At 42.9% G+C, this 14,752-nt stretch overlaps 1 protein-coding gene across 4 annotated transcripts in view; it reads left to right on the forward strand.

The window, feature by feature from the left end:
- VEPH1 (ventricular zone expressed PH domain containing 1) overlaps positions 1-14,752 on the forward strand; it is an 87,556-nt gene that overhangs the window by 26,336 nt on the left and 46,468 nt on the right. For all 4 annotated transcript variants that reach the window (XM_074912064.1, XM_074912065.1, XM_074912063.1 and 1 more), the window contains 3 exons: positions 2,752-2,918; positions 4,439-4,648; positions 11,736-11,956. In XM_074912064.1, the coding sequence (XP_074768165.1) occupies positions 2,752-2,918; positions 4,439-4,648; positions 11,736-11,956 (598 nt within the window). The remainder of the gene's footprint in view (positions 1-2,751; positions 2,919-4,438; positions 4,649-11,735; positions 11,957-14,752) is intronic.

Here is a 14,752-nt window from a genome sequence, read left to right on the forward strand (position 1 = left end):
TTGCCCTGGCTGCATCCTCCCTGCCTGACTTGCAGCCAGCCGTGCAAAGCCAGCAAGTGGGCCCCAACTGTACGTTAGTCTTTTCCTGACTTGCATAATTCCCAGTGTGTGGTCTCCTTGGAAAGGCTGAAAAAATCTAATCTGGAAAGTATTGGGGGTAAGGGTGGTAGAGGAAGGAAGAGGGAGAGAAGGTTTAAGGAGTTGAGTGTAATGTTTTTCCATTCCGGCAGAACAAACTCACTTTTTAGGCTCTTAGTTTAGACTGAGACAGATGAAGCAAGATGGAAGAAAGGAAATTGCTTGGGAATGGGCACAATATCACCTCTGACTGAGCACTGAGAATCGAAAGGTTGGTGAGCTGCATGTGCATAAATACCTTATAAACTGAAAAGACATGACAAACAAATTACAAGAGGTACTCAGAGCTAGCTTGAAACATGAAAAGACAAGAAAATAGTGACTTGGGTTGTGCTTTATGACCTTTCTTAAGTTTTATGAAGAACAGACACAAACTGCGGTGTCTGCTTGGATTGTTTATGAGTTTGTAAACACAGGTTATTCAATTAAAAGCAATTCCACGTCAGTGAGGTCACTTAAATGTCACTGTGATGGCGTTGCTTCTAAATTGCCTTGGCTTTTCATTTCTCTTGGTTAGCAAATGTACACCCAGCAATGTTTGCTGTGGGAAACTGCCCAAATTCCCATTTCTACAACGTATTTTTGTTCAGAGAAGTTTCGTGGCTGCAATCCACCATGTTGTGTCATGACAAATTGTATCACTCTTCTAATACATCCAATACTTCAAATGCTTGTTTTCTCAGATTGAATAATTAGTCTTACTCTCCAGATACCTTCCTATCTGTGACATCCCAGCTTAGGCGATAGCATGCCTCAGGTTCAGGGCTGGTTTTCCTTGTTTAAAGCTGCTCGTTTTTGTTAGTCTCTGCTGAATTCCTTCCCTCTGCATTTTTGCAGCTGAGATGAATTTTGCCTCTCCAGGAACATGGGAATTTCATCTTTTGCAATTGTTACTATTGCTGAAATTTGACTGGAGCTTAAGGGCTCTGTTCCATATGGGCAGAAAACTTCCCAGTGGAAGCTAAACATGTGCAAGTGCAAAGAGAGGACTTATTTCTGTAAGCACTAAACTATCTGGAGAAGAAAATAAGTTTTAGTGTATTCAGTTACAAAATTGTTCAGTTTGGAACTCAGATGTGACTCTAGAAAAGTTCAATAAATACATCCTCTCACCATTTTGGTTCTAATTTTGGGTGAGTTGGTGCTTTGCATGAATCCCATGGTATGACAGTGACACATAAAAAAAAGAAGTGATGCTTTTTTACACACTGACTTGTAACATCGGGAAGATATTTGCACAAAAAATTTGGCTAGAAAATGACCAAAACTGAACAGCTTGTGAATTTGTTTAGGGTAATTCCTCAGCAAATATCTTCCCTTTGCAACTGGCCTTTGTGCTTTATATATAGAAAACAAGACAGAAATTTGCCACGTCCGTGGGACTAGAGGCTGGGTCTGACCCTTGCCGTTAGCGCTGCAGAGGTGGTACAGAGGGCTCGGAGCTGCCAACGATTCCTCAAGCAGAGTAACTGCTTCAGGGTAGGATGCAGAAGTGTGGAGGCACTCCTCCGAAGCAGAAGGACCCCTTGGGGATCGTTACAAGCTGCTCGACTAAAAGTTGTCTGAACCTGCGATGAATTAGACCTGAGTTACTTGGCTCAGAGGTGACATTGCGAGGCCTAACGGTGTCTTGGGGTGCGTTTTCTGTGTCTGGCAAGAGCACGATGTGGTCCAGGCTGAACCCAGCTATCCTTTTTCTACCAGCCATGAAGTGACCTGCTTATCTTCCAAAATTACACAGCTCAGATTTAGATGGGAGAAAAAGCAGCAGTCCAGAGAGCTAGTTCCTATTGGAAACCAAATCCAAAGAGACCTTAAGGACTTGCAAGGGTTTACAAAAAGGAGCCACACTACATTGCAATAGGCAGATGTTTTCCATATGTTGTTCAAGTGAAACTTTAAATATATTGAGGCAGGCATGTACAGCAACGTGAAGTTATATATTTTGGTATGAGCCTGGGCTTCAAATTGAATTATGCGCAGACATCTTAAGGAAACGTGTGAGAGAGGGGTTTTGCATATCTTTGTCTGTCTGCAGTTGACTCTCTCTGGCTCCTTTCTATTCCTGGAAATGGCATCCTTAACTACTTATGTTCAAATTTACTGTCATGCATATTTAGTTCTCTTAATAACCAGCTATTCTTTCCACATGCTGCTTATTTAATTTGAAAGTCTGAATCTCAACAAAGGAAGTAAACTTTTATGTCTTTTCTAGCCTTCTTTCTTTTTTCTTTTTTTAATTAATTTATATCGCATTTAGTTTGGTTTAGGATTTAACAGAGTATCATCCTAATCTGAAAGCTCATTAAGCAACCTTCTCATGATGATATTATGCTTGAGGATGAAAATTATAATTAGTAGGATTTTCTTTTATTATTTCTTTTAAACCTACTTCGTTATACCTGCAATGTTTCGTTCTCTTTAGGCTATTTATTGGGCTTCTTGGCCCAGTATATATTTTTCTACAGTGCGCTTTATGCCTCCCTGGTTTTCTTAAATATTCTTAAATAAAGCTGGTGTCTCCAGGTGTGTGCTGATTTTTCTAGGGCTCTCTCCAGCTGGAGGGTATGGACATGCAGCAAGTCACTGCCCTCTCATTTCCTCTGTTCTCAGGGAACTCGCTGCTGCTGCGTGTCCTGCCTGCTCTGTACGAGAAGCGACCGCAGGCGATAAACCTCCACCTGAGAGAGCTGGTGGCACTGATGGCTCAGCTGGATCAAGCCGAACACCACCACCTCCTCAGGCTCCTCCAGATCGTGGCTAGGAAGAAAGAACTGGGGGTAAAACCGCGTTTGGAAGATCTTACTGCTAAATGCTGCACCTCCTTTTGGAGGAGTTTTATTTGTTTCAGATGACTTGGCAAGGTCTGTCTGCTAGCTGCTCTCCCAACAGTAAGGAGTCCCATAACATGCATGACAGTGCTTTCCTACGCTAATTCCCCGTGAATTCTTTCATTCCATTCCAAATTCTCCATTTAATCATAAAGAGAGCATAACAATGACTCTGCTGGACCAAAAAGTTTATGTTAAACCAGAACTGTTTTCAACTTTTTTGGCTCTTGCTCTGTCAGCTGAGTATGAATTCCCATAGCTATGGTTCCGTTAGAACATATGAACTGTATTAAACTACGTATTAAGGAAAATCAAAACTAGTTAGGAATTAATTGGGAGTGAGCTGGAGATTAATTAAGGCAAGGCATATCATGCTTTGGAAACTGCGTGTCATTGACAGCACCCAGCACAGTAGAACAAGGCACAAAACTACCTGCTTTGTGAATTCATGAAATTCATAGAATCTTTGGAAAAAAAGAATTAACAGTAGTTAGCACTGTTCCCCTGGGGTACCTGAGGAATTTTTATCGTAGTACAGAGTCCCAGATGAAATGGAGCTCCTTTTGGAAGCAAGGTACTTGTCAGCCGAGGGAGCTGGGGTGCACCACTGGCTATTGCAGGCTCCACGCTGGAGCTGGCACGTCTGAAGTTGTTTTGTATTCTCTTTATTACTATTATTACCATTTATTCCTACTAACAATTTATTCAGCCACCCACCTGCAGTATTTTGCCAGTGATAGGTGTCAACTTGCTCAAACTGATAATCCAAAAAAATAACGGAAGAGCAGGTCACTTTATGCCCCATTTCTGTCTTGAAATGTCTTTACACAGATGCAAAAGTTTCATTGAATCAGAGGTGGGTGTGTGAGTGTGCACGTGTGTTTATATGAAAAATAATCGTTCAGTAGATAGTTGTATACACTGCATCCTGTTTGTAAGATGATTTTAAGGACTACACCCTCAGCCTCTTGAAAATTGTGTTGTTAGAAGAAATGACATCTTGCCTACAGCATTTTTTTGAGCGATGAGGATTTGCCTCTTATTTTTTCCTTTGTTCTAGCTATTAACCTTGTCACGTTATTTAGTTTCCAGTGGAAACCAAAAATTTCTACTAGTACTTTACTGTATCATTGGGGAAGGCTAAGTCTTATCTTATTTTAATCAATAAAGTACAGGACTGGCCCAGAGCAATGGAAATATTTGGTAAGATTTTTTTTGTCTTTTTTAACAATTGGGCATTTCCTTACTTATATATGCATAACTGCAATATTTTAGGGCTACAGCCTACCCTTATTCCATATGTTGAGCTGAACTTCGATTGACCTCAGCAATAGCTCTGTGCAAAGGTCAGCAAGAGTGGAAAACTGATTTTATTTTTATGACTCCAGTGTACAGGACTCCTTTTGGTTATATGCGTTCACAACTGACAGCTATATTCACACCTTGTTCCTGCCTGATTTTTTTAATAGGTACTGAAAGAGTGTATTCCGTTTCTGTTTGGACACTTGAGAGACCCTAACCACAGTGACATTATTCTAAACATACTTATAGAAATATCCAGCTATGAACCGACAGCCTTAGCCCCTTTTCTTCCAATGCTGAAAGAAATTGGTGAGAGTTTTCCAGGTTTGATTGGGCAAACAGCAAAGATCTTTGGAGCTGTTGGACATATTGATGAGGTAAGTTTTAAAAACAAAAGAAGTGGGTTGGTTGGTTTTAAGGTTGGGTTGTTTTGATGTTTGGGTGGTTGTTGTTGGTTTTTTTTCTAGTCCTTGCATAAAGTAATACATCTAAGTATTCTTTTCTTCACGAGTAATCAGATTGCCCTACCAGAAGATACATCTGGTCGTGAGACCACCATAGGTCTAGACTGTAATACCAGCGTGGCTAGGAGAGCAAGTACCACAAAAATCCTATGTGGTATTTTGGTGACTAAGACTGCCCTTAGATCTTCTAACCACGGAGCAGTCACGTAGTAAAGGGTCTCTGCAGAAATGGGGTTCAGGTTAGTGGGAAAGAAGGAAACTTTCTAGAAGAGATTGAGTGTGAGAAAGAAATATTTAAATTCTCATAACTGTAAAGATAAATATAAAATCACTATTTACTGTGTATCTGGTCTGTGCACATATACGCTCTGTTTATACAAATTGTCTTTTTATGGAATGGTTAAAACTCCTATTGGGTAAAAGCACATAACTGTCATGATCCCGGGGCCTTAGCTAAGTTAGGTTGCCGTGTACCTATATGTGAAATGAAAGGCAGAGAGAAAGGAAAACATACTTTGCACACCCTTTGTATGATATCATATTTTAGTTGCATTTAACCTTCAGGAATGTTGTAATCATGCAGTGAAATATGAACTTTCTCGTATAGTGTAATCCAGATTTTTTTGGCTTTGTAGCCATAGTTAATTGGATACTTCAGACAAATGTCTTTATAATGAAAACACTCAGTGGTGATGCTGGGCTTAATCCTCACCACATCTTGGTTCGGGATCTGACCCAATGGGAACATTATGCCTAAAAAGGATTTACAGTGACAAACTCCTAAAAAATTATGGGAGTTTCATGGCAGCATAATGACTTTGCATTGAAGTTTTTTGCTTTAGTCAGAACTGTGCGGTCTGGATGCGGGAGCGATGTCCACCTAATCCAGGTGCCGTGACCAGACTCAAACACCCTGTGTATACCAAAACCATCAGGCAGCTCCCAGAGCCCTCTGCCCTCCCCAGAATCCCAGCTCTGATGGGCAGCCCAAGAGCCCAGCAGCAGGGATGCTGCTCATGTAGGTCCCCTGTTAGCCCTGTCCCACTGGGCCCGGGAGATGCCCTAGACCCCAGTGAGACCCATCTTACCCTGCTGCTCTCCCCCGCTCCTAAAAATACACCCTGGAGGAGATTACCACCACAAGCTTGTAAACTACCTGATTGCTCAAGGCCTTGCGTGTCCTGAGGCCACCCAACTGGTTAGACTTATGACACGTCATGATTTCTAATGAGATTTTATTTTCATTCCCAGGTATGAGTTAATGTGTCTTTCACCACTGTTAGTAGATATTTTCCTTCCACCTCACATCACCATTCTGTAAAGGCAAAAATAATGTTCTGCTGAACTTAAAGAGTTTCTGCTAAATAATTCAGATTTTTATGGCTGGGACAAAACTCGATTATATAGCAGCAAATGAACGGTATGTAATAAATCTAACCATTTGCTGAAGTGTGGCACTGATGCCGTACAGTAACCTGGAGAATTTATTTCAGCAAAGAGCTGAATCCCACAGTTTCTGTGTCCTTTCAGTGATCCTGTCAACTGGAGTTTGCATAAAGGCTAGAGATTTCACTGTAGGTTTTGCCTTCCTGCATCAGACTTTTTGGTCATCCTCACTCCAAACTGGCCTCCAGCGGAGTCAAAGGGAGGAAGACTGTGAGCCAAATGAAGGTTGTTGTTCTCTCCTTGTTTACTTACATCACCTCAGCAAAGTTTACCTTTATAGGAACTGCAGCCGATGACATTTAGTTCTGCTTTTACTACTTAAGAGTCAACATCTCCTAGAAGCGTTACAGGTTATAACTAGCTAACCCTCAGATGAGCACAGCTGGGCTCAGAATTCAAGGATTTATTTCAGATTCTGTGTTTTAGCGTGCTGAACCAGCTCTTCCCATGGGAGTGTCTCTGAGGCCCCTTTCTGCTGTGTTCTGCTGCTTAAAAGGGACTGAATTTATTTTGCCTTTTTGTTGTTATTGTTTTATACCAATACCAAGAATAAGCGAGGGACCAACTGGACATGTTGTATTTCATATATTGTTGGAAATTATAGACTACAGACAGTTTACAAAGAAACAATTTGCAGAATGTTTTATTCTTGTGTTTGTTAATCAGTTGGTTTGTGCAGATACACGTAGCTACCAAGCATTGCACGTGCAGCCTGAGCAAGCCTGCGTTGAATAATTAATCTTCAATCTCTCGTTTAGAAGTGTCAAACTGGCGTTACGTCCTCTGTCATATGTCTTATTTTTCGAAGATGCTGCAAGCTGCTGACTTGGCAGCAGAGTGCATTCCAGCCCGCTCTGCCGCCACAAGTGCTGCGTGTTTGCGGAGATGGCACGCTTGTCATCTGCTTGTTCTGGGCTCTCTTCTAGTGACAGCCCGGAGACCTTGCACTAGATACTCAAAAACATTGATAAAAACAACACGCAAGGGCTGGCAGAGGTGAACGTTCTAACGTGAGATGAGTGGCTCCTCCCCTTGTTTTGCTTTCTGAAAAGATAGAAAGCATGAATGCTTCTGGATTATGGAAGATCTGCCCTGATTGAAATATCTAAGTGGTTACCAGCACTCCGGTGACCTGATTTTGTTTCGGCAGTCACCTTTGAGCTTTATTGGTCCGTGAGGTTCCTGACGTCAGTGCCAGGCTTGCACAGCGCTGCCACCCGGCCCCAGGTTACGCACCCTGTGGGACCCCCCCACTGGATCTGAAGGATCTGGATGTGCTTCTGGCAGTGCCACGCTGCCGCTTTGGTTCTTCCCTCTGGTATAAACAGTGCAGAAAGAGCCTTAACACGTGTGGGTGGTGGCTGGGTGTTGCGTGCTGGAGCTAAGGCTAGTCACCATTTTGGGGGCAAAACTTACGCTAGAGTTGCTGGGGGGGCTTAGGCAGATCTGGGGGTAGTTTCCCATCTTCTCTAGTTGAACACTTCTGTTTCATGGGGCTTTTCCCTCTTTTGTGATGTGGGATGCAGTCTGCTGCCCCTCATCACCTGGGCATTTTCATATAGCAACTTCCCTCTTCCTTCACAGACATAACTGGTCTTTTTCTCACCTTCTTCTTGTGAGTTTTGCCTCTTTACCTGAAGGATTTTTTAATGTTCTTTCAGGGAACTTGAGTGTTTTGTGGCCCACAGTTTTGTGGGGGTATGAGGAGCTACTTTGGCGGGACATTCATTGACCCACAATTGCCTGGGGTTGCATCCAGACGTGGTGACCAAAGGGAACCTGTGCCTCTTGTGTGTTTAGTAACACAGCAGATCTCTCATAGTCTTCCTTTTCCCTCATAATGGTTTTATTTGCTTTCCTCTGCCGATTCCTTGTGCAGATTTTGCCCCCACCCTATTCTGAGCCAAGAGACGGGTCGTGTCTCTTCATGCTCCTGTGCAGATCAGGCTTCTTGAAAGGAAGAAAGAGCCATGAGTTTCTCTGATGTATGGGGCATGACTCACTGCAATGCAGACAATCAGCCTGCGATAAAATAAGCAGAAACACATCTGGCATCATAAAAGCTGGACAGATCTTAAAGGCTCAGTATATAACAATGAGCACACCCACAAGAAAGAATTAAAAGAGTACTCTGATCTCTAAGCGTAACTGCTAAGTTACAAACATTACTGCAGCCAGTTCATTTATTTAGGTTGGGTCCAAGTAGAAACGTGCAAGCAGCAGAATGGTCTCTGCGGACACACGCACTGCTGATGGTCTCGTCTCGCAGCCCACCATGGCAATGCCTTCCTGAAAACCTCTGGTGTCACTTCTCCCCCTCTTCCTTTTCCTGTAACAGAGCCATGTTACAGATACGCTGCTAGTCCTTTCTTACAGATGCGAATCAACACTGGCATCCCCTTCCCAGCCAAGCAAAACACGTGGGAAATGAAACGACAACGGTAGTGTTGGAATTTTATTTCTTGATATTTTATTTCACTGGGAAGTTTTACTTGGGGGAAAGAGGTGGCAAGGATTGAGGCTTGGCCTTTATGGTATAGACTGCAGATATGAGCAGCACATCCTTTCTGCTGCCTTCTAGAAGCAACCTCTTGTGCTTTCACTGAACTGCTTCCTCCACCTTGGCAGTTCAGACAGACCCCTGGAGAGATGAGAGCTTTGGCTGAAGAGAGATCCCTTTATTTTAAAGGTTGCCTCCTTGTTTACGCATGCTGCTTCTGTTGATGTCAGTGATGGTCTCTTGGGTGAAGCTGAAATCAGAACTTGCCCCTTAACCATAAACTTGTGCAAAGCAAAACACCATCTTTGGGGCATAGGTCAACTGAACGTTTTCATGATTTCTTTTTTTTCCAATAACTGTATGTTTTGAAGCCACTGGAAATCAGAGTTGCTTCTGAAAACCTTGTGATCTCTTTTTGTAGTCTCCTGAACCTGATTTTAAGGTAAAGCAAAGTATTTTTCCACACCTCATTGCTTGTATTTTAGATCTTCACCTACTGGCAGATGTAATGCCATAAAATGCAAGGGATGCTTATGAAAAACTACACAAATACATAAAATAAGCATTGTTTAAAAAAACCAGTGGATTATGTACATCCAAAGAGACTTTCTGAAAAATTTTGGATAAAAACTGTGGCAGGGATAATGACTGCTTTCATGCTGAGCTATTTTGCTGTAATTTTGTTTTGTATAACAGTTACATATTATATTACTCAGTAGAGTTTATTGTTCTTTTGCCTCACTCCAGGCGAGTAGCAGCACTTCAGCATGGCTGGAGACACTCCAGCTGGATCAAAGTGACATGAAAATGGTCAAAACTTCTCTTCCAGTTACGTCTGCTGCACAGTTTGTTTAGGAAACAAAAATGTGTTTTATATGTTAATTGAGCCTGTGTTTATCTCTTGGAGGGAGGATCGTCTTCCAAATAAACTAGTGAATATGTACCAAAAAGTCAACTTCTTTCAAGCCATTGAGAAAAAAGCTCATTCTGTCACACCATCCCAGCCCATTCGAGGACATAGCTGTAGTTTTTGCCCATATGGCTGAAGGGAAGCAATTTGTCTGATACGCTTTTCTCATTTATCTCTGTCATGGCATGGTGTAGCAGATCCTCCTTTGTTTGAAATAAGTTGACTTTTTCTTCAAAAAATGTCTTGCTTGTGATGCTCAGGCCATGTTCTACCAAAGTCCCCCATGTATTTTTATAGCCCAGCTGTATTTGGAATCAAACTTTCAGCAATTTATACTCTCCTGTTATGAGGTCCCAGAAGAGAAGAGGTAATAATGTTACTGCCCTGCAGTGTCTGGAGTATGTGTATGGCACACGACTTCCCTCCTTCTCTGCTAACCCTTGGGAAGAAGAGAATTTTTTATTTTGCCTTTGCTTACGTTTCAGCACAGGCTCTAAAAGCAAAGTATCTCCCAATTTCTGTAACAATCTGCTGAGTCCCATGTAGATTTCCCTGAGTGGAGCCTTACCCAGTTACCCCAGTGGGGGATCTGGGATGAGCTCCTGAGTTAATTGCTGCTTTCTCTGCTGCTTTTCCCACTTAGATACTTTTAGGACTGTGGAACCTGATACACTTAAGACAATTAAAACAGAGGAATCCTAATGCATTTCTTCACCTCTGGGGGTTTTCTGAGAATTTGCACATGTAAATACATAAATAGTTGGAACTGGAATTGTGTGCCCTTGCCAAGCAGAGATGATAAAGTACCTTTGCTAGAAAATGTTTGCATGTTTAATATTATGATCTGAAACAGCCCCTTTAATCCCAATCTGTGGGGGAAGTGATCTCGCTGATAAATTGGCGAGCTCACATCCCCCTGAAAAATTGGCTAGAGAAACTTTGGCTACAGAGGGCATATCAGACTTCAGTGCCTTGGCAGTGATGGATACAGCTGCCGGACAGCACCTTAATCGCGCGCGAGGGGATCTCAAAGCGAAATCTCATTTTAAACTTCTCTTTGTTGCGGTGTTAGTCACGGGTCTAATCTGAGTGTTGCTCCTAAATGAACTGCTATGAAAGGAGAGAACCCTTGTGATTTACGAGGTCCTTTAACCTCTCGCCATTAGCAAGAAGAGATGCTGATAGTTCCCCTGCTTCTGCCGCTGCCCCGGCTCCTCTGCCGGCGCTGCGCCGGGGGAGTCCGGCTCGCTCTGGGGAGCTCCGGTGACGACAGGCTCTTAGGTGACACCACCAAATATAGCAACACCCAGCAGGTCCAGGAAGGGAGGTTGTGATTGGGAAATGTTTTACGGACCTGGCGGAGTGTTTGTAGCAGCTAACGGCATACGCAGCATTCACTGCAATTGCCTGGTGACCCTTGATTGCTTGTGGTTGTGGAGAGTAGCAGGGACAAAGCAAAAATCTGGGCGTTAGCCTGTTAGTACGACAAGGCTGTACTGAAGGCACAAAGCCACAGTCAGGCGTGGGCCATGCAGTGCCACAAACCAGCGCAGACCCGAGCCGCAGGGTGTTTGAGCTGAGCTCTGCCCACAGGTTAGAACGTGTCTGTGTGCTAATGCCTTGGTGAGCTCAACCCTGGGGGAGAGGGAAGGTCCCTGAGGGCTGGAGCAGCGTGTGTGAGCACTTGGTCCCTTATGAGAGAGTTTGCCTCTCAAACGGCACAGGATAAAGCAGAAAGAAGGGCACAGAAACTGAGTATAGGGAGGTAAAGTCGCTTGGCCAGGCTCATCTAAGATGAAAGGGGAGTGAGCTCTGCTGCCGCTGCTCTGATCACTGAGCCGGGCTGACCCGCCACCCTCGAGCAGTGCAGGGCCCTTCAGAGAGGCTCTTCTAGGTTTGAGGAGGAGACAAGGTGTACTGAACTTGGTGGGTTAGGTAATACCAAGAGGACTAAATGTAACGTCAGTAGGACACAAAAAATAAACTCTGTGTTTGACACAGTTGCCTTTTTGTTAGTTATCGTGGCTAGCCACTACTCCCCGATGACAGTGTTTTAGTCAGCAGCCTGCACACAAACCTCCTTTGCACAAGGAAACAATGAATTCATTTGTTTAAAATTGTTCTTATTTCCTTGTGTTGTCTAGGAGCAAGCCAGAATATGCCTGATGTATTTAGTGAACCAGCTGGCCAACATGGAGCACTCATTTCATCATATTCTTTTGCTGGAAATTAAGAGTCTCACCGACACCTTCTCGAGTATCTTGGGCACCCAGAGCAGAGACATCTACCGCATGAGCAACAGCTTCACTGCCATCGCCAAGCTTCTCGTCCGACAGCTAGAGAACGACAACACGTCAGGAGCTAGGTAAAGCTAGTTTCTGTGTGGTAAAACCACAGCCACCTCCATGGCTGTGTGCGGCAGTATAAATTTATATTAAATATATTCAAATTGCAATGAATGAACGAGCAGCTGAAAGATGGATGCACTGCAGTTCTTTTAAGTTGCTACGTTGCCATTTTCATGCTGATCTTGAAATCCCTCTTGTGTAGTTCCAGTATATACTCACACAGCTGTTGGACTGTGTTATTTATAGGGTCAGGTAAACATAAAAATAGTTTACAGACACCTGATGGACAACATCCCTACTTGTAGAAGTAACTTGAGGTATGCATTTCAAATATACATAAAGCAGAAATCTGTAATTAAAGGGTGGCAGTAAGAGCTGTGGGTACACAGCAGACATCAGCTTCGTGCTACTGGGCAGAATGACCTCTGACCATCATATAAGAGAAATTGCATCATTTGGCACTGAAGAATAAAGAAGCTGTTCAACTCTTGGCACTTAAAGAACAGGAAGAAAGCCATGTCTCGGATAAGTAGACTAAGGCAATCTAAAAAGCTTCAGTTAAAAATAAATTGGTGAAATCAGGCTACACAACTATCACTGAGTTTATCCTAGAAGATAACCACTGAAGCTGATGAGAACAATGACTGGCGTAGCTCCCTGATAAAGGTTTGCTAGAAAAAGTCTGAAAAAAGTTTCTCAAGCTTGTACAAAAAGATGTTCTGCTCACTCGGCTTCTTTTAAATGTGTAATCTAAGGTTAAAGCATTGGGAGCGTTGCTGCATTTGTCACAGTAAGAATATGTGTTATTTAAATATATGGTGGTAGTCACTTTTAATTAGGGAGAGACTTATAATTATCATTGTGTATACTGAAATAGGTCAAGAGGGCACAAAGGAATAGTAATTCTTTGAAAAAATTTAACACAGATGTCAGAAAACTCATAACTATGAAGGATAGCCTTGGAGACAGGCTTGTAGAGTTGGAGCCAAAACATTGAGGTCATTCGAGAAACAATTAATTGATATCCTGGAGAGAGTTAAAAATGAAAAAGGAGAGGAACCCTGATATAGTCTCTCATTTTACACCAAGGCTGTAAGAAATGTCCAAACTTCACCTGGTGGCAGAACCTCAGCTGAAATCGAGCCCTCAGCAGTCATTTTATGAAAAGTTCCACTGAAGATAATGAAAAAGCCTGTGGAGGTAGCAAAGCAAGAATGAAATGACAGACACGCTTTCCAAACTAGTCAAGCTCAACTGTGAAGAAGAGTGTGCCAGATGTCACTTAGGGAAGGGGATCAGAAGGATGTCACGTACTGGGGGAAATGCAGAGAAGCAGAACAGGAATTGAGGCTTCAGTAACAAAGCATAATAATTATTCACATGGCCCATCGTGATCCCTTGATTCATGGTGGAAAAATTCTTTTATTTGTTAAAATGTTGTGATATTCCTAGTCCTTATTATCTTCTGTGCTTAACATTGATCTCTAGAGCTGATAGAAGTAAAAAACAAGAAAAGGATTTTACTAAAATGGTGTTGCTATGTTTTCCCATGCCTCTTTAAAATTCCCCTTTGTGAAGGACTTGCTTTGCTGGGGAGTAGAAGCTTCTTCATCTGTGTGTGGTTACAGATGCAAAATAGTGCTTGGGTGGAGAGTCTGGGGGAGGAGAAGGGAGGAAATGATAATATTTTTTGGTTGATTTTTCAGAAAACCTCCTTATTTTCCTTCAGAAAGAAAACTACTGATTATACTGAGCGTGAAAGGGGAAGTTACTCGTGGTTACTCGCTTGTTTAAGTTGTATTTGCTTCCAAGTGACAAGTTTGAATGCAGCTGTGTGTATAAGTGACTGAATATGTAACTGCTGTCTTTGGAGTGTGGAAGTTGCCATGGGGCCAGGCTCTGGTGGGCAATATGTGGGGGCAGGCCATAAAAATACACCCACCTTACCCCAGGGCTGCAGAGGAGCTGCTCAGGGTTTAGTCTGCTTTAAGGATGGGCAGAGTTTGGCCTTATGTCTGCAATGGAAGGAACTTAAAATAGACATTCCTCCACACTGTTTATTTGGTTCTTAGTAGATTTTAACATTCCTCTGGATAAATTGCTGCTTTCATAAGACAGGACAGCCCCTGGGATGCAGCCGTGCTTGCCACGAGGTGGGTGTGAGAGTAGCCAGAAGCAATGGGATGCAAAAGCCTGTTCCTGATGCTCCTCTGGGTAAGGAACAGTCTCCTGGGACACGTCTGCTGCAGTGGGCTCTGCCCCGCACGCAGCTGTCTCGGGCCAGCCACAGGGCCTGGACCCTTTCAAACAAACCTTACTGAAATGATTTCTTATTCTCCATCTGCTGCTTGATTTACTTTTTTAAAAACTTTTTTATTTTATCTCCGCCACCCCAAATCCTCTGTGACAGCAGTTGCTTGCAGCTGCCATCATTTTGTTATCTCAACGTGGCTATAAGAGATCACACCGAAACACTGATTTTTCAGTATTACGCTTTTTAGGTATTTGGTTTTATAGCTCAGGCTGGCATCAAGCAAAGTATCAGCTAAATTGGACAAGTGTGGCGCAGCAATTAAGCCTAAAGTGAGAGTTTTCCGCTGATTTAAGCAGTGTTTATTCTGACTTGTAGTAGCGTGAGTGGGACTGGCCCAGACATCGACGTGGAAATGCCCTCCTCGCTCCAGAGCTGCTGCTCTTACTGAACTGCAGCGTTTTTTAAAGAGCAGCAATCCAGAGCCTTTGTGCTGTGAAAGGGAAACAAGATTTTAAAATGTGTGGCTGGATTATAACCATTCCTTCCAGAATCGTGTGTT

This window comes from Athene noctua, chromosome 8, assembly GCF_965140245.1.
Source record: "Athene noctua chromosome 8, bAthNoc1.hap1.1, whole genome shotgun sequence".
Classification (NCBI taxonomy): Eukaryota; Metazoa; Chordata; class Aves; order Strigiformes; family Strigidae; genus Athene; species Athene noctua.